Below are 24,303 nucleotides of genomic sequence, written 5' to 3' on the forward strand. Positions count from 1 at the left end.
AGCGTTTTGTCCAGAAATGGTGAGCTCTCTCTTAAATAAATACATACAGCAAAGCGCGAGAGGAGATGTTTCCATTATTAGTGTTCTTTCCCGTGAACTGGCTGCAAAATAACTCGGTTGCTAGAGCAGGGAGGTAGCAGCAAGCTCCTCCGCCGGCCGCGTTTTGTTCTGCAGGCTGCCCTGGATAATGTGCTTTGGGGAGCTGAAATCCTCCAATGTAATAGAATCAGTTTTGCAGGTGCAGAGCACTTACTTTTTCCTTATAAGCCCAAGCCGGGATTTAATTGCTGCTCTTCAGAAGTGCAAAACAAGAGAATGTAATAATTAGAGCTGTCAGGGTGTCCTTTCTTTTATGCTGATGCTGACATTAGCTGGTTTAAAGCCTATTTTTAACCTCTGCAGCATTGAAGACTTCACTGTGTATTTTCAGTCTGAGTTTGTTTGTTTCAAACTTTGCAAATTTGAAGTAACCTAAACTGGAAGGGGTGAGGCTGGGCGGGGGTAAGAGGAATAACTGGATCGAAAGAGGAAGGAAGGAGGAAAACTGAAGCAAATTAAATGCAAAATATGCCCATAAATTATTTCCACTTCACTGTGGATTTTTTTTCTTTTTATGGGCCTGCAAAATCCTCGCTAACTGGATGCTAAAAAATCTCAAAACACAGAGCACTGAGAGCCTGGTAAGATAAATATTGTGTTTAACGTAGCTTCAGAGAATGCCCTGGATGCTGCAGGCAGCAAGAGGACCATTTTTCTACTTAAATAGCTCTAGTTTTAGCTAGGTTCACCCCGTGACCCCTCTGGGGGTTATCCTGATGAGCCAGCATCTGTAATAGGAATGATGGAAGCAAGGTAGTATGTGCCGTGCTGATTCAGCTCTTACAAATATATGGAAACGTGTGTGTCTGTGTGTCAAAGGCTATCTACAGATAGACACACAGAGGAGCTCCACGTTCGCTTCTCTAAAGGCTGGGGTTTGGGTTTTCAGCAGAGTGAAGAACTGCCACGAGATCCCGGTGCGTACTGAAGGCGGTGCAGCGGGATGGTGCGCAGCGTGTCAGCCTGCCCTTCAGGGCCCTTTCTCGCAGGAGCACACAGAAGGTGGTATTTCTGGCAGGATTATTATTGGTTTTTCCAAAAGTATTTTTTAAAGTTTCTTGGCACAGGGCTCTAATTCTTCACTCGCCCTGCTGGTTCCTTGCGTCGTACTACTGTTCCTGGCCCTTTCCTTATGCAAGTTTTTGACATCCAAAATATGGATTTCTAATCCTAAAATTACAACCTGCCCTTTCATAACACTAAATCAGTTAGTTAATCTCCAAATAGTTCCCCAGCCCCTTGTTAGTCACTTTGTGCTATTAAACTCTCGGCCAAACCTTTATCCAGGCATTAAAGCGTGAATATTAAATACGCCTGCTGCTTTGCTAAGCCAGCTCTGAACCTGGAAACCCCGAATGTGGCTCATTTCTATGAGCCAGCTGCTCTTGGCTTGTCCCTCAGCTCTAATATCCCATGGCAGGGTCTTGGGTTGGCGACGTTTGTGGGCTTGGGAGGGTGAAGCAGAGCAGAGGTTGCTGGATTTGGGTCTCGGACCATGTCTGTGGCCACCCCCCCAAATGTGCACACGTGGTGATCCCTACTTTCCTCATACGTGGGTGAAAATGAGCCATCATTGCTGTAATTCTGACCTGAGAGCAGAATTGGGGTCAGAAAGTTCTTCCCTTGAGGCTGGCCAGGGGCTGATTCACCATTTTTAACCGTAGTTGCGTCAGAACCAGGCTCCCCCCAACAAACTCAGCTCCTGAGCCATCCCACCACGAGCTGTGTTTCCAGAAGCTCTCGAGTTGCAGATATTTGGTCACTGCCTTTTTGGAAGAGCAAACCAGGACCGTGCTATTCAGCTTACTTATATTTTTCTCCCCCGGTAGTTAGGAGGGAAGCAGGCATTTCTACAAGCACCAGCACTAATAAACCTGGTTTATTAACATGAAAAGCCACAAGCGGACTAGTGGCACTGCTGTTTTTTTCTGCCTAAAACACTGGCTTTTATTTTCCCTGCTTTACGAGAGCTTTCAGTCCGAGTGTGTCTAATGCGAGACTGGGCGGGCTCTGTCCTGTAACAGGGCTGAGAAAACAAGTTAGTAGGTCGACGGGTGTAATGAGAGCTTCTTCAGCGTGTTACCAAAAGGCCAGACCCTGAAAAGATTGTAAGGGCTTGCTGGAAACCAGTCTTCAGTCCGAAAGGCTGGGTCAGGCTGGGAGGTTTAGCAAAGCCAGGAGAATCGAGGCCTTGCACGGGTGGTACCATGCGAACGTCGCAGTCCAGCTCAGAGACCGCTGCGGTGCTCAGTCTATAAAAAAAATAAAGTGAAGCAAAACACAAGGGTTTGAACACCTTGGGACTGCAGCACCAAGGGAGTTTCCTAAAAAACGGGAACCGTTCCATTGCGTATACGGGGAGAGGAGGGAGTTGTTTAACACCGGTGTGACAGCGAGGCCAGGCCCCGCACAAGTTACTGCATACACAGACGATGCTCTCTGCACACCTTTTTGCCCCTTATTAGGAGCTCACCTGTTATTTTACAGGCCACCATGATTTGCAGCCTTGGAGTTGCCGTGTGTCCATTTGCCGATCTCCACATTAGTCGTGCTGTTGCCTTTCTGAATCATCCCATGTTTCTGCGCATGCTTTTAGCTGGTCTTTACTATTCTAATTTTCATTTCTTTCGTGCCCAGGTGCCACAACAGAGGAGGAATTTGCTCTGTGAGGGTTTCTGGCCGGGGCAGCCTTGCAGACCCCCCATGCCCGTCCTTGGGGCACGTCCCTCCCCTCCGTGGGACCCCGTAGCCCAGCCCAGGGTGCCGGCTGGGAGCTGCAGGAGAGAGGAAATGGGAAAAGCTGGGTGCAAGAAGGGGAGGAAGATGGAAAGAATGAAAATAAACAGGAGAGGGGAAACTAGGAGAAAAAATGGGGACGGAGCAGGAAGGCAACAAGGAATGGGAGGAAGCGGGGGCTCGCGGGGCTTCGAGAGCCGTAGAAAAGCAGCTGTCAGTGCAACGCTGCAGGAAACCCGAACTTGTATTTTTAGGGACTTTATATAAATAATGGGTCTGGGGGAGGAGGGAGAGAAACGACTGCTCTTCCTACCGTCTGCTCCGCGAGTCTTTGTTTTGCTTCTGGTTTTCTTCCTCCCAGCCTTGCGACGTGCAGAGCGGGGAAGAGGCGCTCACAGCCCCGGCCCCGTCGTGCCAGCCGCCTGTCTCGGGGTGCCAGCCAGGTGTCCCGGGGTGCCCCCTGTTTTGGGGAGCCACCCCGGCCTGTCTCCTGGAGAACTACTTTGTTCACTCATTTGTTCAACAGCAGTTCTCCAAATCAGCAGGCTGGTGACGCGGGGCCAGGCTGACTTTCTGCAGGAAGGTTGTCCTTTAGGTTTCTGAGTAAATGTTTGCACTTTAAGAGGCACTCGTCTCAGCACAGAACAGGAGGGTAACTGCTGGTTAACTTGGTTTGTGTGGAATTGTTCAGGAAAACGTGGTGCTTCCCTTGTTTGAAAGGACGATGGCTGTGTTTTTGACCTATTCATTAAGCTGTCAGAGGGAGAAATAGTTTCACATTTCCTCGAAGTGGTTTTGGGCTGTCCAAGAGTTTCAGGGGAGACAAAGATCTGCTTTTCTGTTGTTGTATCAGGTGTTTTTCATTTCTGCTTCCTGGTTTGTAGCAGAACTGGGACACATTTACATGAACAGCACTGTGCTTTACTGAAGTTTTGTTGAGGCAGGTTTTAGAAGCGCTTACAGAAGACTCCCCCCGTCCCCCATCTGCACGTGACACAGGACTGTGAGGATGGCTCTCATTTATCATCAACATGAACCTTTTCAGGAGGGATGGATCCGTCATTTCAGAAAGCTAAGAAACATACGAGGCTGCTACAAATGGCGTGTCCCCAGCACGGGTAAGGAGCTTTCCCCAGTCTGTAAACACTGCCGCAAGCTCTTACTCCCAACAACTCTCTTCCACGACCACAAAACCCACCGCCCCGTCAACCTTTCCTGCAGGAGGCAGCCCGGCTTGGCCGTCATTCAGGTGAGCTCAGCAGCAGTGACTGATCCCTCCAGGCAGCTCTGCGTCGACACGGGGGCACTTTGTTCCACCCTCTATTGCCATTTGTCTTCAGGGATTTGTTTGCTGCGTCCCATGCCTGGTCACATTTGTGCTTTGGCATCCTGAAGGGACCAGGAAAGACACTGCAGCAGGAATTTTGGGGAGTGCGTGCAGGACAGAGAGTCCTCGATAGTTCTTCTTGATCGGAAAGATACCGGGAGCCGCAGCCTTCAGGGAATACTTCAGCTCATCTCTGAATGTAGGAATTTGGGAATCTGGAGGAGGGAAACAAAATGTGAAAAGCTTAAAAAAGAGAAGAAGAAAAAAAAAGAGAGCACCTGTACCTAATCCAATTCAGAGATTTGTGTTTCAGAAGTTTTGATCAGGGCTCATTCTTTTGTCTGAAATTGCTCATGTTCCTCCTTTGTTTGACGTGACGGAGCTCACAGCTTGTAGGCAGCGCTGATGAGCTGTGACTTCTGCAGTCATCTCCCGTGCAGTCACTTGTGCTGCTGGTGCTGCCAGTGACTGCACCCCTCGGTCACATCGCTGCTGTGAGCGTTAACCACGACGATTCCCTTGTGATTAAGTACCCAGGAGGGGTTTGTGATGGCATTGTGGGCTCTCTGGGGTGAGCTTGTTTGGAGGCACCATCCAGGGCAGCCGGAGTTACAGCTGGGTCAGCACACCTGCCTGTCCGGAAGGCAGGGGCAGGGGCTGCAGGGGAGGGCCAGAAGATGTCTGCCCCATCTGTGCTTTTTCCCAGCTCATCACTTCCTATCCTCACTTTAGTGTTTTTCTTGTGAGAATTGGCCTGTGCAATTTTTAATCCCCAAAGAGCTGGGCAGGAGAGGGAGAAGGAGGGTTAGAGACCACGCCGGTGGGTCCCCAGCCACATGGTGAAGAACCCTTACGTCTGTCCTGGGGGAGCTTTGAAAGCTGGTTCTTTTAGGAATGGTGATGGTGTCACGAATACCTGCAGATTAGAATACCATTAGGTCACCCACAAAGTGGCCCCGAGTTTGCCGTGGTGTTAATCCAGTCCATGCGCCACTGCCTCCCTTTGACGGAGAAGTCTCCCTGCTGGTGTCTGCCTCTGATGGTCTGAATGCAGACAAGTCGGGTGTTGGGAGGGAACAAGAACGACCTACCAGATTTGTGTTGTACATGCCCTCCGCTGTCTAATCTCCTGCTTGTGTATGAGTGATTGAATGGCAGGTGAACTGCAGAGGTGCGCTGGTCCTCTGTACTGTACCCAAAACACCGATTCTCTCGTGCACCCTCTGATAATAAGATGGCACTCGCGTCTGTCTGTGTTCGTGCACAGCTCTGCAGGACTTGTAACGTGGTAGGAATCCGTCTCTCTCTTCCCATTTGCCAGTGCTGTACTTTGCATGCTAAAAATGTGTATTCCTATTCATTGTGAACTCCTCTTTGTGATACAAACCGTCTTGTAGAGGAGCTGTTGTGTTCAAAGGGACCTGCGTGCTATTTTGTAATGCGAGGCAGCAAACACCTTTCATGAGGGCCAAGGTTGAACAAGTGGAGAACGGGAGGAGGAGGACCCGATGTAGAGACGTGGCCAGAGGTTCAAGTTCACAGCCTCCCGTGAGCTGTGAGCATCCTCTGCTTCTCACAGGACTGAGCAGGGCCAGCCATGGCATGTGCTTAGCCTGCTGTAGTCTCCCAGTCTCTTGGAAATACTAGAAATGAAATCCCCAGGTGATATTCCTGTGGCCAGCGCGTGCTGCTGAGCCACAGCTGGGTGAAGAACAGTCTGACAGGGCAGGTTTCTGCTCTCGGGGCAGAGGGACAGGCTGCATTTATGGTGGCATTTATGCAGAAAAACTTGTGTTAAGGCTCTTCATCATTTCTAGAGGCATTTTTGGTGCAGCTTGCCCTGTGCATCGTTGGCTTCCCCCTGGAATAGATCAATAGTAACTGAAGGTCTTGGTTACAGGTCGGGTTGCAAGGGGTAAGAGGAGCTGGCTGGGAGGAAAGGAGCTCTCCTTGATCTCTGCATGGCGATGCTGCCTTTGATCCGGTAGACAAGAGCCTGTCGTCTCCCGAGCCCTCTACATCTCTGTCTGGGCTCGTCTCTGTGCTACGTGCTGGGGAGCTTCTGAAACAGCTTTTGCCAGTAGAAACTTGTGCCTCCTTCTTGCAGGACGCAGGAGGTGGGGTGGGTTCAGAGCGGGGCTTCAAGAGGAACTCTTGTGGGTTTGGAGCCAAACTTCCTTTAGACCCAGGAGCATCAGAAGGCAGAGGCTGGACTTGGAGCCAGCCTCGTTATTTTAACAGCCACAAGAACCTGCTCACCGTTTGGCACGAAGGGTTAGGCTCCAGGTGTGAGGCCTGCCATGGGCCTGAAGACCAGCAGGGTACGGCAGCGCTGGTGCCTGGGGCTAGGTAGAGCTGCGAGCACCCGGCACGGCTGGGGGTGGGAACGGGGCTGGGGCTTGGGAAGGGGCCTGGCAGCGATGGTTCCCCATGGCTGTCCATCCCCAGTCCCCATCTCTGTGCCTTCAGCTCTGCTTTTCTAACCCCTTCTGCAGGCGGAGGCACTTGGAAGGTGGTTTCTTTGGAGATGCTGCACATCATCCTTGTGACTGAGGCGGAGGGAGCCAAGTGGCTTCGGTTCACCTCGGCGCTGGCAGCCGGTGCTGGGATCGTGGGCTGCTTGCACGCAGGGCTTTCAAAAATCCTCTCTCTGTAAGGCTTCTCTGAGAAAAACATCTGCAAAAACATAGTTTCTCTGTGTGCAGAGCCACCTGCTTGAGCCCCAGAGAGGGGTTCGGTTCCATGCTCTTTGTAGGCTGCTCCGTTCTCTTCTGATGCCCTGCAGGAATTAGGATACGCCGCGGGGTCCTGCCACATGTCTTCAGAAATCACGGAAATACTGCGAGTGCTGCCTGTTTCCTCCTGACATGTCCCTCCTGTAAGTGGTTTAAAATGGCGCGAGGAGATTTGACCGCGCTCTGGTTTTAATCAGGCCGGGCTGTTTTGAGCAGGAGCGAGAGAAATGAAAATAGGAGCTGAAAGCAGCTTGGCAAAGCAGGCAGCACGCTGTGGCCCGGCCTGGTCGCTTGCAGGGGCATCCTGAGCCCAAATCCGCTGGGGTGGCTGGGGCCAGCCTCTGCTGCCACCTTTCTCCGTGCCCACGGAGGGGGCTGACCGGAGCTCAGAGGTCTGCTCCGGAGAAGTGTCTCACGTGTCGTGGGCACACGGAGAGGGCCCCGACAGAGTGACGAGACGAGTCCTTTGTTTGAACAGAAATAACTTCATCTTTTGCCCCTCGTATTTCTGCAAGCGTTCTGTAATCTCTGATAAACGTTGGCAGCTCCCCATGTGAAGTTAGTAAACAGCGCTCCGCTGGCGTATTTCTGTGAGGCCAGGTCTGCAGCCTGCAGAAGCGTGAGTCATCTCCTACAGAAGAGCAGTTTTTAATTACAATTTCCAGTGCATTTTTTAAGCAGTCTTGTGGAAATGCTGTGCAGGAGCGTTTGAATCACAAATGTAAAGCAATCGTGTTCCTTCCCTGTAAGGCTGCTGGGAAGACCAGGGGCTGCGCTGTAGAAGAAATTCCAGAATTTGTCCCGTGCCGTTGTTTGACGGCGTGCATTGGAGCAGAGTGCTGCCGCATGAGGGAGAACTCCTTTTATCCCCAGATGTGCTTGCACACTGTCTCCTGGGCTAGGTTTGGGAAGATTTTTGCAACGTACCATCAGGCATTGATGGCATCGTGCTCAGGGGGTGGCTGCAGCACAGCGTTCCCGTGTCGCTGCGGGACGAAACGTGGCCACCAACAAGGTTGAGCCCAGTTGGAGGGGAGCTGGGAATAGGGAGGCTCAGGTTGGAAATGAGGAGACATTTCTCCTCAGAAGGAGCAGCCAGGCGTTGGGACGGGTTGCCCAGGGAGGTGGTGGTGTCACCGTCCCTGGGGGTGTTCAAGGGAAGGCTGGACGTGTGCTGGGGACGTGGTTCAGTGGGTGATGGTGGTGGGAGGGGGGTGGTTGGAACAAATGATCTCGGAGGGCTGTTGGGAGGAGCAGGCAGACTGGCAGCGCTTTGTTTCTGTGGAAGCACGCAGCGAGGTCTTTCCCCACTCCTGTCATGGGTTGGCTTTTAGGGAGCTCTTGGTCACAGATGCCCCAGCCGTGGAATACCAAGCAGCAAAACAAACTGCGGTCTCGTCCTGCAGCCAGCTCTCACTGCTGGGAAAGGTCTTGAATTTTTAATCCCAGTCTGCCCCTAACATATTGGCTGCTTTTAGTGCTCAGCCGGCATCGATCCTGCTGGAGAAGGGTTAAAAGCTTGCAGCGGCTGATGGCGGGGCGGCATGTGGTCCTGGGTGTGCGGGCAGGGGATGGGACCCGGATGCTTATAAAGCATTATTTTATCTCTCCCTTTGCCTCAGCACAGCTGAAACGGCCGGTCGGTGCTTTGGTTCAGCGCGGCGCGTGGACTTGGCTCCTTCCTGATCCGCCCACAGCACGGCGTGATCTGTGCAAGGTTTGGGTGAGCTGTGGGCAAGGGTCCACGCGAGCACGTTCAGATTGCCACCCGGATCGTCCTCCAGCCCAGTAACGGGCCGTCACCGCCTGCCCGTGCTCGGGAGCTGTCTGTCTGCCTTGCTTCGCTTTGCAAATAGCAGCAAGAAAAATCCCTGGCCTTCAGATGGTTCTGTTCAACGGTGCGATACTGGTTGTGTCCACAAGTGTTATTTCTTTGTAAATAGGATGCTCAACAGCTGGATAGCCCTTCTGCTTTGATAGCCAAATGTGGGCAGTGGCTGCAGTGCCTGGAGTCCCCTAATTACCCATTGCTGTGCCAGTGCTGATCGCTCAGCACCGAAGGCCGCAGGGGCTCTCGGGTCTTTCTGGCTTCCTCCCACTCCTTCCTGAGCTGTTTTATCCCCGTGCAATCCCCAGTATGGGCTTAACCTCGCAGTGCTAATCCCAGGTCCTCCTGCTCTCCCTGCTATCAAACCTCTGCTGGAGATGGGTGCGTGTGCCCGGGGGTCTCTTGGCTTTGCGGGGTCCTCTGTTGCCAGCTCCTTTCCTAGCAAACCCCTCGCGCGCCACTCTCTCCTTTTTGCAGAGCTGCTTTTTCTGCTTTTCACAGGGAAACCGGGACCACTGAGCAGTGGCTGTGCAGGGAGGAGTTCGTTTTATGGGTCTGTCTGGGAAGGCAGGAAAAGGCCGTGGTCTGTGTGATTTTGTGCTAGAAGAGCTTTGCCTAGCGGTGCAAAGGTAGGAAATTCCTGCTGGAGAGGGAAAAGTGAGGCTGGGAAAGAGAAGCTAGAAAGCAGTGCAGTTTAATCTGCTGATCAGCTCCGTTGATCCTAACCTGCAGGCTGGCTCAGGAGGTAAGCCACAGCGGGGCCGTTTGGCAGCAGAGGCAGAAAATCCCTTCGTTATCCCAAACAAAGCAGGGAATGCATGTGTGACATACAGAAAGGAAGTAAGGGGATGAAGGGTCTGAATGTCATTTCTTGGGCTCTCTTTTCCAGTAAGATGTTTTACATTTTCCTCCCCAGTCCCTGACTTGCTCGAAGCAGCCAGACGGCACAGAGCTCTCGCTGTAGCCGTGTACAGAGGTGTTGGTGTGGATGTCACACACTTGCTTTAGCCATGGCTGGGTCTCTTAAATCAGAGCATAGGCACTGCAAAATGTTCATTGACTGCTGGCAGTAAGTGACCGGCAGTAGGCTGGGATGGACTGTAAGTTGTCACAGCTGCTCAGGGCAGACAAAAGCCCTGGAGGCAACTCTGGATGAAAGGGAGTGTGATGCCCATCTGCCTTTAAGTGCGTGAGATCTGAAATTGATAGTTGAGCTGACACGGACAGAAATGCGCAACATGGGGTCTGCAGCATCTTGGGTTACAGAGTCCGTGGCTTAAGAGAGCACCTCAGCCCTCGGCAGCACTGGATGTGGGTTAGTTCTGTCATTCTTCTACATATTTTCCTAACACTGAGATCTAAGGCACCCCAGGAGAGATACATGAAAGCTCCTGGCAGCTGTGGTATTTTATCCTAAGCCCTGTGAAACCTAAGTACCTTTACCAACTCTCTCCTGTTATTTCTGCTGCTCACCGCTGGGCACTGGGCACTCCCAGACAGGGACTTGGAGCCGTGCTTATGGTTAATGAAGGTACGAATTGGTTTAGAAGCCAGTCAGCCTTGCCACGTGGCCAGGAATGAAGGTGATGAGACCTTAGCTGATCCAAGTGCTACCGGGACTGGAGAGACTCAAAGAGAAAGGGAGAAGTCTGGTGGGTTGACTAGGGCTTTGTGTGAGGTACCAGCTAGTGTCTTGGCTTCTGCTGTGCACAGCTAGCCTGTACCAGCAATGGGGCTGGACCTCAGAAATTCACCCCAAATTTCTCCTGGATTTGGACTGTTGGTGTTGGTGCACAGGAGGACGTGATGGGTTGAGCTCAGGTACCTTTCAAAGCAAAAGGTGAGCTGTGCGGGCTGGGGTGAGACGTGCATGGGGCAGGTAGGGGTGAAATTGGTGAGAGCCTCGTTCAGCTGCCTTGCTGCTCTGCTGGGGCACGTGGTTATCAGACCTGGCGAGATCCAGGGTGGGACACAGGAGCTCATCCTCCCTCACCATGTCTGCAGAGAAACATAGGGCTGTGGGGGCACATGGGGGCAACACGGACAGCTATACCATGCTACTGTGAGGTTTTAAAAGAAATATGGAGAAACAGGGAATGGGAAAGCATGCTGGGCTGCTCAGGCAGCTTGGGTAATTCATGTGGACGTGGACATGGCCATTTTATGCCGTTGGCAATTCAAGTGTGAAATGCAATGGAAGCCCTTAATGGAAAACCGTCCACTGCTGTAGAGTTAAACTTCCTGGATTAAATGGTCAGCGGCAGTCACCGAGAACAGAACGGGCTTTCCTTCCGAGTCCGTTTTCCTTGCAGAGGGACAGCTAGAGGTACAACTGGTGTTGTGTGAGGAGTTACCTGCTGGTGTCTGCACCTTTCTGTCACGGTGCCTGCGTGCAGGGGGACATCAGATGCTCCTGCTGCTCAGAGAGCCTGGTCCTCTCACTGTGTGCCTGGTGCCCGGCTCTTTGCTGTGTGGGTTTTCGGCATTCTGCCCCCCAGGCTGAGCCGTCAGCACCGGCCAGCTGTGAAATCACTCATGGGTCACAGCCCAAAGAGACATCCTTCAGCAGAGCCGGAGCAGTGGCAGAATATTTTACAGTACTCTCCTCCAGATACTTGCTGAGAGCTGTCATCCTTCCCTCTCTCATCTCTGTTGGACGCAGAGGAATTGGGAGCATAAGAATTAGGTATGTGCATGAAGGTCTGTCTGAACATAATTGCCACTGCCTGCAGTATCATTAACTCTTAAAAAATAAAAAATCAGAGTCAGGGATGTCAGTCAGCTTTCATAACTGATACGTGAGCATGACCTGGCTCTCCTGTGTCCCCTGCTACAGGTCTGTCTGTCCGTCCCTCTGAGCACTCAGGCTCACAGGGGTGCTTCTCCCCGCCGTTGTTGTTGGTTGAAAAACCACCTTGCACTTTACATGCCACCTCCAAAATTGGATCTTGCTACTATGAAACTAGAACCGGAGCCAAGCAGATGGCACTGAAGAGGTGTTTCAAGAAACCACATTTCCATCAGCATGTGTGGGGTTTTCTCTGCAAGGGCCATTTTTTTTCCCCTCAGCCATGCGAGAGCGTTACTGATCGGGGGCCTGGATTAAAGAGCAGGTAAAACTCCACTTGGCAGAACGCAGTGCGGTTAAATGCTTGGTAAAGATAAATGGGATATCAAAAGCCAGAAGAGACTAATGGGTGCCTATGTGTGTCCGGAGTTTGGGATGAATTGCAAGCCCTGGGAGGCAGCAGTGTGCTTTTGCAGGAATTAAGGCCTGTCTGCCCCGCAGCAGGGAGCCTGTTAGGAGCCATTGGTTTGGAAGGGACTGTTTGTTTTTCTCCAAACGCAGAAGAAACAGCAGCAGGGTTGCTGAAGCATGTTTTGTGGCAGAAACCTTGATGATGTCCCAGTGGGTACAGTGCTTCATCCATCCCAAGAAAACACACCTCATCCTTTTTAATTCACTTGTGTTTCCATCACGGGAAACACCGAAGATGAAGCTCCCATTAGGATTTGCAGTAAGTTGTGGCAGGTTTAATGTTTTTTAAGAATATATGTGTGTGTTTACCTGAAGCTTTAAATTGCTTTCCACATTAACATTCTGGACGCTTTGGTGCTCCTGGGCTCTGTGGAAATACCTCCCTCCGGTGGCTCCCAGGAGGTGGGAATAGCACAGCCTGTGCTGCCGGCACCCTGGGTAATGAGCAGCCTGGTAATTACAGGAAAGGGCACAGAAAGCTCCTGGCTGCCCTGGGATATCCATCCCTGCATGCTACAGCCGGGACATGTCATGGTGCCCCGCTGCTCATCAGGCCGTGAGGCCTGGAGGAAGGCCCCAGCCATGGCCTGGCCCTTTGGGGGAGGCCATGTCCTTCCTGGGCAGGATCCTGTGGGGATCCAGGTGGTCCCGGCACACGCTGGAGCCCTGTGGGAAGCCCTCTTTCCTCCACGGTTCAGCATTTCCCAGCTGGAAGGAGCAATCTGGTGCTGCTCTTGGAGTCGTGGCCTGCGCACAAGGGTGCCTTGCGGGTCTCTTAAATGGAGATTTAATTTTAGTTATGAATACCGCAGCGCTGAATAGGCAGTGATATGAAACAGAAGCACAGTGGGGGTGTTAAAGGGTGGTAATAACATGGCTGTCATGAACGAATATTGCTGGGAACAGGCTGTACTGCCTTCTTCTAGCTGCAAAAATGTGTGCTCCCAGCACGGGGAGAGAGGCGCAGGAGCAGGGGGCAAGGGGCGGGCAGGCTGTGTGGTGCGGGGAGCTGAAGGCCTGGGGAGGCTGCGAGGGCTCCAGCGATAGTCGAATCCATCCCTATCCTCCTCCGTTCCCCAGATGCTTCTTGGGCTTGCTGGAAAACCTCCCGCTGCCTCCCGTGTGGGACCAGCTCTGCGGCTGCTTTCTTTCCGTTCTTTTTTCTGTATTGCTCTTTGTTAGGAGCATCTCTCTTCAATCCTTCAGCAGGATTGCCTCAGTTTTCTATAGGTCACTCCTTAAACCTGATTTCTGTGCATTTGCTTCTTCGTTGCTGAACAAAGCAACATCTCTGCTCTCTCAGAGCAATCATCTCTGCTCCTGTCTGCTCCAGGCCGTTACTCTCAGGCACCCCACCTTCCAGCCCAGACCTGCTCTTGTGGAGGCTTTGCTGTCCGGTAGGTGAGTGGGGTTTATTCCCGGGCCCTGGCAAAGCCCTGCAAGATGCAGGAACATGCTGCAGTCTGGTCCGCTGCAAGGTGTCTTTTGACTGTGAAGCGCAGCTCTTCAAATCCTACAGCTCCAAGCACTTGTGGACACAATTTCTGCCTGGCGTCCCTTGTGTGAAGCCGCACACAACCCCCTACTGCTTGCCAGTCTGCAGTGCCACAAAGGAGTGAGAGCTCTCTGAGCAGCTTCTTTCCCTGGGAGGGTATGAAAAGGGGTGAAACCATGTCTACAAGAGCCATCTAGAGAAACTTGCCATTCTGAAAGAATTTGGGATCTCTGAGGCTGATGCAGGATCTCCTATGACTCTATCCATGGAGGAGGGAAATGTCTCAGTTCTTCCTGAGCTAGAGGAAGGGCTGGTGTTTCCAGTCTCCTTTGCTTGAACCAGGAGAGAAGGGATGGCACAAGTGCGAACTTCGGGCTAAGGGATGTGTTTTGTTACCGCCTTGCTCACCTATGTGCTAGAGAGAGTGTTATTTTTAGAGGTGAATAATATGCTAATTTAACAATTTAGCTTGGTAATCTAATAATCCTGCCTTCTTGACTTAACGTCAGCCCTATTGTGGAACTGCTGTAATGGAATTGCAGCTCTCCCAGCTGCACGGCCCCGATCAGAGCTTGAATTGATACAGCGGATTAGAAATACTTCAGTCCAAAGGTCGGCTTTGTTCGGTCCACACAGCGCATTGGCTTGGCCTTGTGCAATTAAAGACGTCTGGGCCAGGAGAGGATTTATGCCTCTCCAAGGGACAGCTCTGGTTGTTCGATCCAATCTGAAGTATTAATAAAAATGCCCAGCGTAAGGGAACAAAAAAAAATAATCCACTCTGGTTTTGTTTCTCTTTGATTTTTTTGAACGTTTTCCAGGATTTTACTACTTAAAAGGTTGGAAAAGATGACAAATGTGAGGGAGGATCGGATATGAGTAAAACTTGTGCTTGTCCTGCTCAGTTAAAGTCTTCTGCTCTCCGAAAGCACCCTGTGGGGATGGCAGCAGCTTGGCTGGAGGGAAAGATTCATACTCAAGTGAGCCACCAGCTTGCTGCAGGAGAGGCCTGGGCAATGGAGGAAGAGCTCTGGAGAGCCCCTTTGCCAGAAAATAATATGTAGAGAGTGATCAAATGCACTTTTTCATCTTTTTTCATGTTTTTTTTCCATATTGCTGTCAAAATGTTTGAGATTTGTTACTTCTAGTCTGCAGCTCAGATTCATGCAAGCAATTTCAAGAGGTCATATTTCCCCCAAGTTCAAAGGAATTGCATCGAGTTAGTTGTGACCTTTAATGCCTTGGGTCAGCAGGGTTGCTCTGAAGCTCTGAAAGCTGTTTGCGAAACTGAGCAGTGATGGAGAGGTGGAAATCCATGAAGCTGAAGGGAAATGCAGTGTCATTGTGGCTGCCTGTGTCATGGTCATGCTGTTTCTCTCAAAAAGGGCAGCACAAGCTCCCACTGAAAATGGCAGAAGTTTTTCTGGGGTGTTTTGTCACAGGGCAGTGAAACGGAACCGCATTCTGGCACGGGTGCAAGAGCTGGTCCCAGATCCACAGGGTGGTTGCGAGCTCACTCTGTCTTGAAATTTCCCCTGCAAGTAGCTGAGGTTAAAGTGCAAGCAAGAGCAATAGCATTTGGCCTGTGATTGCTCTGATTAATTAAACAGAAATTTTACTTTTGTTAAAATAAACACTTCCCATCCTATTACATGACTCACTTCTCTTATGCTGACCTGATATTTAGAGTATCTGATGTTTTAATCACTTTCTCGAAGACGTGGATTTATTTCAGATAAGTTTTAAGAGATGTGTCAGCCAAGTGCAAAGCTGAGTACATAGTTTATAAAAACAGCTTCTTTTAGAGATGGCTGAAGTTTCATACTGGGAAAAGCCTGTTTTTCCATACGTAATTATTTTAACCCCTTTAGACTGTATGGACTTTTTGTTGGTTTCTTTTTTTCTGTGCACCCTCAAGATCCTTTTCAATGGGAAACTGAGAAGTATATAAGCGTGCCTCTACTGTGTAAAAGCCAAGTGCGAGTCACGCTGGGTGCTATAAAATGTTCTAATTTAATGCAGGATGACAGTTCGGATGCACATCCAGCACTTTGTAATTTCATTGTGAAGCATACTCTAGTGTTTGTCAACACGGGTGTATTTTAGCGGTGCTGACGCTTAAGTGAATTTACTGAATATAGACCCACAGTGCTATAAAACAGAAGCAATGATTCTTTCAGATATCATCCCATAAACGGAGAGCCTGCTCGCTAAATTTCCCCTTTATGCTTAGCTGGGGAGCTCTGCAAGTTCCCTGTAAAACTGCTGCCTTGCTCCCTGCCTCCCTGCCCGGGGTCAGGCAGCGCTGGGGTGCTGCACGGTGTGATGCGCCCGGCCCCGCGGGATCTGCGTGAGCTGCCGGAGGAATCTCCGTTGGAAGGCAAGGTTCTCCCCGGTTCCTCGCGATTGCTGTGCAACTGGAGCATGAGAGGCTGTGGTGGGCCAGGCACACACCGTCTGCATGGCTTATCTTCGGGCATCCAGAGCAGTTGAAGCCGAGGTTTCAGTCCCAAGAGCAGCGTACGTGTGCGTGCTGTGATTGCCAGCCAGCGGCCTGAGAAGTAGCAGTAGGTTGAAAAATTGTTGGGTAGCAGCCTCCCAGTCCTTCCCAGGCTTGTCACTAAGGTGCACGTGCTTCCTGTGATAGCACTTCTCCCAGAAAAAATGGTGTGCAATTTTGGGTGCGTTGGTGCTAAAGTGCCTTCGTGCTAAAAGTCTTGGACTGAGCCCCTAAATTGCCTTGAGCTAACAAATTGGTAGGAGTGGGAGCAGAGACCTGTGTGAGGTTCTGGCTCATCACAGGACTGCTCCTCTGCAGAAGGGCTTGAATGCAGAAATGGAGTCCAGAAAGCTGTCCCAGTGAACCGCTTCGCAGTGTGCCTGCAGAAACAGCACTAACGAAGGGTTGTCACGGGTAGTAAATGGCGTGGGAAGTCAGAAAGTTACCTGGTGGTGTCCCACCTGGCAAAAACCCGGGTGTCCCAGGCTGTCACAGCTGTAGGAGTGTTAACGGTGCGCTGATGAACAGAGGGCTCGGTGTAGAGGCTGGGCCTGGGCAGTACAGAGGGCAGTTGTAGAGCTGCTGCCATCAGCTTGGTGTTTTAACCGCAACAAAAAAAGTCGTGGAAGAAAAGTATTTGGAGGCTTCTGTCCTGCCATCGTGGTAACGTTTGGATTTTTCTAAGAAGTGTTCTGTTATTGGACTCATTTTGCTGAGACTCCTGTACAAAACAGTGTTCCTGGGCTATCCTTCCTCAGCTGCAAGGGGTGACACCGTTCTGTTCCCAGCAAGGCTGTCGCCATCAGAATTTCTGAAGCGCCCTGGTAGAGCACCCTAATCCCACTCGTTTTAATGTTTCCATGTTACGGGACTAATGGCATTGTAAAATGGCTGGGTAGGAAGCGTTTGTCTTGAGAGCATTAGACCTGCACCGCGGGTACTCCATTAAATGCCTGCTGCGGGGATTATGCGTGCATGGGGGGTTTGGAGGCAGGGAGGGGAAGCACTCAGGGAGCACATCTCGAGCAGAAGGAAGCAGGAACTTCGCCTTTCAGAAGAGAACGGCAATTCTCTTTGTGTCCCACTGGTTTCAGCAGGTGGAGGTTCGTATGTTTTGTTGGACAAATAGGAGCAGACAGTGGAAGTTAAGTAAATAGAGTGGGGTAGATCTCTGGGTACGGAATGGCAGGTGAAATTCATGCTTGTGTGAGCAAACTGCAAAAATTATCCTCTTTCTGTCCTTAAAGCTGTGGACTTGAATTTGGGGCCAGGGTAGGCGGTTACTGCGTACAAAGGCTGTTAGGTAGGCCAGGAGCTAACCCGCTGAGTCCGCCTTGGCAGCCTTGGTGCCTCCTTTTTCCCTTTGGAAAACTGGGCTGGCTCAGGAGCCTCCCTCCTGCCACACGTGCGAGACCGCCGATGGACACCATCGCATGGAGGTGCCCTGCGGAGCGCCTTCGCCACGTTGCATGGGCATCCTGAATGCTTGAGGATAAAAGGCACCGTCCCCTGGGTCACAGCAAGTGGTCTTCCTCTGTTTGGTTGAGGCTGAGCCCCTCCTGGAGCCCCAGCAGTCACAGCAGCCTCGGCTGTTGGCCTGCACACAGGTAGACCTCTCTCGAGGGCTTGGAGCAACCCCTGCCTGATTTAGTGCTCTCCAAGTGAATGTTGCTAGTTAGTAAATAGAGGCCCGAGTGCATCAGATGGGTGTTTAAAGGCATTTAGCAACGTTCTCGTAACATGCCGGTCCATTACGTTTTATGGAGTGTGAGGGCCACAACCTTTGAAGAAGTGCTTCTGGTGCCTGCTTCGTTCTCAGAAATTAGTCTTCATACTTGACACTATCAAGTTAGTGATAGTTGATATAACATTTTGAGAGCAATTAGGAGCACAAATTTATGCTCAGATGAATTTTAATTAAAAACCATTGCAGCTTTGAAGTTCACACTTGAATAATCTTGAGGCTGAAATGTGGGTTTATACCCAAGTGAACCTTGACAGCAAATCCAGAGCGGTGAAAAATGCCTTAGTAGCTCCTATTTCCTCTTATTTGTTTTACAGCATCCCAGTCATCCCAGCGTCTGTAACACAGGGCTGAATTTATGGATATGAAAGCAGATCTAGCTGCTCAGCCAGGGTGTAACGTAGCCAGATGCCAAACCTGCTTTGGGGAAAGGAGCAGGGAGGTGTTAGAGAACCTCTGGGCGCTGTACTGCAGGTGACACCAGCAGCTGTCCTTCAAACCTTGCGGTGCCAGTGGTGCTTACTGTAAGCTGTCAACATGGAGCAGTGGAACTGCCTCCCGGGATTTATTCTCCTTCCTCTTCTACTTCTGGGGGCTCAGTTGCTGCCCTGTGTGGGAGAGGAGGTGGAGGCTGTGCGCTGACGTCCAGAGGAGAAGGCTTGCAGGAGTCTGAGCCATGTGGCAGGACACGGCTGGCAGTGCCAAGGTTCAGATGCTGGGCTTTAGGAGGGTGACGGCTCTCTGGCATCTCGTTCTGTTACGTGCGAGCAGCTTGGAGCAGCTCACCCAGCGCCAGCAAGTGGCTGCTGGGAATGGGCACGAGCCACCCCAGGGTGTCCCCAGCCTCAGAGGGGCAGCTTTGGGCACAGACAGCTGTAGGACAGGCAGGGTGCTGCCTGCTCCATTGGTGTGCTCCCTGCTGCTGCCAGCTCCTTCACTCTCCTGGCACAGGAAATCAAACTCAGTTTTGTATCTCACTGAGAAGCTTGCATTTTCAGCCCCAGAAAAGCTAGTTCCTTCTTTTTTTTTTTATTTTTTTTGAAAGGTAAAAAAGAAAAGGCGTTTTTGTACCAGCTCCAACATCTCTCCGCTCCGGATGACCCTCCAGAGGCGTGATGAGCCACTGTAGACACTTGTATGCAGAATTAAAAAGCTTCAACCAAGCGGGGGTGGGAGGGTCATCTGGAAGCATTTGAGTAAAAAGCCTACAATAAATAATATTCCAGGAGATACTGCTGTGGAAAAATCCAGAACAATGCAGGAAGACAAAGGAGGCAAGAAGCAAACCCATAAAGTTTGCTGAGGAGCAGATCACCTCCTGTCCGTGCGCAGACGATGACGGAGGGCCCTTAGCCTACGTGATGAAGCAGGCAGGAGGAGGGAGGACAGGCAGCTGCGGCAATTGCCGAACCGCTCTCCCTGGGCTTGATTTACTCCTGTCACCCCAAAATGTTGAAGGTGGTGTGGTATGAGCGCTCCAAGTGAGTGGTGGGTTTGGGTACCTCCGCTAAGGAGGATGGTGGTTGTCCTAAAGGCTTTGCCTCTGGGCAGCTGCACGCTCTCCTGTGTCCCCAGGGGGAGCTCCCAAGCATGGCTGCACCAAAATCACAAATTTTCAAAACTGCAAGTTTCTCTTCAATGCCAGCATCTGCAGTCTTAGCTGTTTTAACCCTTGCTGTTTTAGCCCTTGCTGTTTCAACCCTTAGCTGTTTTAACCCTTTGGGGGAGCTGAGCCAACCTCAGGAGCGCACGGGTATTGTGCAATTGGGCTCACTTGTGTGGTTTTTAAGAGGGGTCTCTGCTCCAGCATTGCTTAAAATGAAAATGTCAGTAAGTTTTGATCAGTGGCTGGAGAGGTAAAAAACACGTTATTAAAGAAGCTTTCTGGTGCTTTTCTTGGTCAACCTTGCTATCCCAGTCCCCGTTCGCAGCTTCATTACAGCAGTGCAAGGTTCACGCTGGCCAATTTAGCACTTGCCACACGTTAATTATAAATTTCAACCTGCCTTGGCTTTGGGAGCAATGGCACGCGTTGCTGAAGAGCAGCCTGGCAGCTCCGCTCAGCTGCCTGCTCCAGCCTGATTACTTTGGAAACAAAGTGCAGCAGCAGCAAGCCCCAATCCTGCCGGGGTAGGGATGCTGGGGCTCAGGGTAAGGATGCTGGGGCTCGGGGTAGGGATGCTGGGGCTCAGGGTAGGGATGGTGGGGTTTGTGTTGCTGCCTTTTGGGCACATGTGCCTACTTCTGCATGGCCAACGCGCAGGATGTGGTTGGTGATTAATGCTGTCAAAAGGGCTTGTTGCTGGCATGAAATCTTTTAATACGTACAGTTCTCATGCTAATTTTATTCCCCTATTGTATCTATTGCTTTCATTTTCAGTGTCTCTCTAGCCTGTCTATGCTGTTTGCATCCGAATTATAAAACCAGAGAATGCCTACAGTAGTATGAAATTGAACTGTTTTTCTAAATTCAGTGAAACCATCATATATAGCAAGGAAGTATCAACGCTGAACACCATATATCTCAAATTGAAGGCAAAGATTAATTGGTAGTGAAGGGACAAGTGCTCACGCTGTGCAGAATGCGGCAGGGGAAGGTGGAAGAGGAGCTCAGCCCTGGCCCCGCAGTCAGTTCTTCTTCTGCGGGGTCACCGCAGTCACCATCACCATGTGCAGCTGGAACAAGAAACGCCCTGCAGAGACGGAGCTAAACAACCCATCCCTGCAGACAAACTACATGAAAAAGCAAATCTTTGTTACCAGTTCCCAGGCTAAATGCGTTCCACTTTGCCTGAGTTTTGCATGACTAAGTGTCCCTCATGGTTTACATTAGCATAAATTTCGAAGTGTTTTATTTTGTTCTAGTAAATGTTTGCACAATATTAAGTTCTTACCTTCATCTGTAAATATTTGGGAGGTGTATGGGGCGTTGGTAGAGGGATGGGGCTGGGAGTTGGGGCATCCCTGTGTCTATTCTGAGAGCTGCCGTTGACTGGCTGGGTGACCCTGCATGCTCGAGCCTCGCAGTTTCACAGCTTCGGCATTTACCAATCTGTGAAATAAAAAGGGTGGCACCTGCTCCACTTGCAGGGCTGCTTGCAAAACCGAGCTTATTAATGTTTATAAAAGCCTGCTTAGGATCTCTGGGAGAAGGATGGTGTGGGCACCTGCGGTGGTGGGATTTCTGCTGGCAAGGAGGAGCATCTGCACCCAAAACCCAGCCCCTGGCGGGTCTTCAGCAAGCGCCTAGGTGGCCTGGGCAGCTTTCTCAATGGCTTCTCTGCTGGTCTCTTCCATGTTATTTTTATTTACCCTCACTTTCAGTTCTTTTTTAAGATTTAAACTCACACTGCAAAGTCACTAGCAGACGCTGATTGATCTTGAATTTGGGTTTAGCAGTCAGTGTCACCTATAGCTACAGACTTGCTACCATCCCACTGCAAAATGAAAGAGATGCTGTGCTGTCAGTCACGAAAACATCGCAGACAGGACGTAGTTGCAGTCATTGTCACCCTCGGGTGTGTGCTGGAGCCACGTGGTGACCTGCACCAGGGAGCCTGCACCTGGAAGGAGAAAACCCAGTGGAGAACCAGTGTTTGGAGCTGCAGCCCCAGTACTGTGCTGTGGCTGCCAGCACAACAGGTCCTGCTGCCAGCAGCCCGCTTCTCGCTGCACCGCAGATTGTGAAGAGCATAAGCAGGGTTAACTGGAAACATAAAAGAATACTGGCAGCTTGAACAAAACCTGGTTTTGTGCAAAGATGTGAGGTAGCCCTGAGTTTAAAATATATAACAAAGAAATCCTTGGACTGTTGAACCTTATACAGATTTTTCCCTTTGTTTGGCTCACGCAGAAGCCATTAAGACCCTGTAGCACCCATTTGAATTCAACCCTGAATTTCAGAACCGTTGACCTTAACGCTGTTTCATGAATTGCTGCATAGGGATACTATATGATCACATGCTGTGCTTAAAGAGGCTCTGTGAGATGCATCATGGCAACACTAATATCTCCTTCTTCTGGCTGCATAGATAGGCAAAATGAAGTGTCGGTATGTCAGATGAGGCCAGGTGTGACTAGCGAATACATGACTTGAAATGCCATGAGTTGCTTCACCTTCCTCCATTTTATTGAGGAGCCGATGTTCCGTGATTGTGTTCCCCTATCCCCTGCTGCTGCTCCGCTGGCTTTAATTAAAGATTCAGTAAGTGTGGGCGCTTCCTGGCTGAGCAAACAAGGATGGATTTAGGGAGGATTTGTTTTTGCAGATCACGCTGTCTAAATAGATGGTGTCTAACGGTGTGCCTCTCCTTCCAAGCCTGTGTCAAAGGGATGCTTCAGCCATGGCCCTGGGTGAGGAGGCTCAAGGAGGCGTGCTCAGGCCTGGATATGCTGCTGGGCTGCGTTTTATTTTAGGTTGCACGTTTTAAAATAAAGCTCATTTCCCATTGTTAGGACATGCTCAGGCCATATAAATTGCGATATTAAATGCGTAAGGAGCCCTGCTGGGGGAATTGGCTTCTTGGTGAAGGCATAAATCTGGAGCAAGCGACGCTGTGCTGCTCCCCAAAATGGTTCTGCAGCTGGGCCTGGGCCTGCGCTGAGCCCCGTGTGAGGGGCAGCCTGGCCGGAGGGGCCTGCCATTAGGGTTGCCATTTAGGAAATGCTCATTTTTTTCCTCCTGTTTCTGCTATTGGACAGATCTGTGGCTTGTCCCCTCCCCGTGGTGTCCTTGGTGCATTAATTATAACTGTCGTGGGGCAGGAGTTGCTGTCCCTTGCATCCTCCGTGCAGTGTCTCACATGGCAGGGCCTTGGGGCACTCCTGTGGTGAGGAGTGGCAGGGAACACAAGGTTGCTACACTCTACCACCTCACTTCCAGTCATTTTTCCATGAGGATTAATGTAGTTGAGCAGTTTCTTCCATGCTTTGCTAATTTTTCAGTTGTTTAAAAAAAGCAAGGCTTTGTGTCCCCACACGGGGCTTCTGCTCCATGCTGGTTCTCCAGCATCTCCTGTAGATGGGCCTGCCCATCTGGGGTCACACTGGTGGCAAAGGAGCAAATCTGAACCTAAAGATTCTCTAGCCTATGCACCGAGGCATTTACAGAAGTAAATATTAACAGACAGCGCGTATAATGGCTTGACATCCTCTCTTGGTGCGAAGTGGCGACTTGCCTGGAGCCTTGCTGGGTGTTGGGGTTGGTCAAGCATCATGGTGGTGCCTACAGTTGCTTCCTCCATGGTTGGTGGTGCTCATGGCCACGTCTGCTTTCCAAAGGCCTCCACACACAGGGTGTTCTTCAGCACCAAGCTGCTGCCTCTACAGTTAACTTTACTGTTGGTGAAAGAAAATTCAAGAGGATTTTCCCAAGACTTACTGTTTCCATCTGGAGGTTTTCAAGGAGTTGTCCTGTGGGTGCACGCAGCCGTCAGGCTCAGGTTGGAAGTCCCTCGTGCCTCCAGCTGGGTGGTGGCTGTTGTGTGTCCCCAGGTCTGTGAGAGCTGGGGCTCAGCCAAGGACACGACGGGACTGCAGTTAGCGTCGTATAAGTACTTCAGTGTATTTCTATAATCGCAGCTCCACTAGGCCATTTACAGCCGAGTCATGGGCTGTGCTCAGGAGAGGCCTGGAGCTCTTCTGCATGGCTGAGCATTGAAGGATATTTCCAGCAGTTGTTTGCCAGGAAAATACAACAAGCAATGAAGGCCCTTTACTAATTAATTGTAATGGCAGGAGGAAGGGGAGGGAATTGCTTTTCCATCATGGCTGCTGTGAAGATGCTCCTGAAAAAGCAAAAAAAGTGTGAAAGCTTCCAGAGCCAGGAAATTGTATAAGGATATTGTTTGCTGTGAATAAAACATTGCCAGGCAAGCAAAATAAACAAACTTTTCTATTTTCTTTTGCAGGGTCGTCATGTTAAAACAGGACAGCTTGCTGCTATTAAGGTTATGGACGTCACCGGGGTAATGTATCTTCCTCCTCCTGCATCATTAAATTGCCAGATAAGAGGGAAAGGGGACTGCCTGTGATAACGTGGGGGGTTGTGGAAGACTTGTATTCCTGGGAAGCAAATACACTTTGAGATGATTTGAGATGTGCCATTAAGAGTTTGTGTTTTTAATAAATGTGGGAGAGGAAAATAAATCTGGAAGAGTTTTGAGATTAAGTATTTTTGCGCTGGAACAATGAAGCATCCTATTCCAGCAGTGGCTCCTTTCAATGGATTAATAAAATCTAAAGAAAATTGTAGCCGCATGATTCTGGATTCAAAAAACATGTCAGTTTTTTTTTTTTTTTTAATTCAAGTTTTTCACCCCAAACCTTCAATTCACCAAAACTATGTGCAGGTATTGTTTTGAATAACTTTATTATGCAAGTTAAAGTACTCCTTTGTATCCTGTTGATACAGAGAAAAAAATTCAGCACCCTGGTTTCAGAAAAGTATCTCTTTTGCAACTTATATCAGACGAAGAAAACCAAGGATTTACAAATTAGTAAACAAATAACAGGATTTAGGGGAAAAATGGTTTTACCATTTCCATACAGCCACAGAAGAAAAAATGAGTAGAATTGCTGT

At 50.4% G+C, this 24,303-nt stretch overlaps 1 protein-coding gene across 10 annotated transcripts in view; it reads left to right on the forward strand.

Annotated features, from left to right (window-relative positions):
- TNIK (TRAF2 and NCK interacting kinase) overlaps positions 1–24,303 on the forward strand; it is a 152,864-nt gene that overhangs the window by 55,075 nt on the left and 73,486 nt on the right. For all 10 annotated transcript variants that reach the window (XM_035334103.1, XM_035334111.1, XM_035334105.1 and 7 more), the window contains one exon: positions 23,633–23,689. In XM_035334103.1, coding sequence (XP_035189994.1) covers positions 23,633–23,689 — 57 coding nt within the window. The remainder of the gene's footprint in view (positions 1–23,632; positions 23,690–24,303) is intronic.

The sequence above is a fragment of the Oxyura jamaicensis genome, chromosome 9 (genome assembly GCF_011077185.1).
Source record: "Oxyura jamaicensis isolate SHBP4307 breed ruddy duck chromosome 9, BPBGC_Ojam_1.0, whole genome shotgun sequence".
NCBI lineage: Eukaryota > Metazoa > Chordata > Aves > Anseriformes > Anatidae > Oxyura > Oxyura jamaicensis.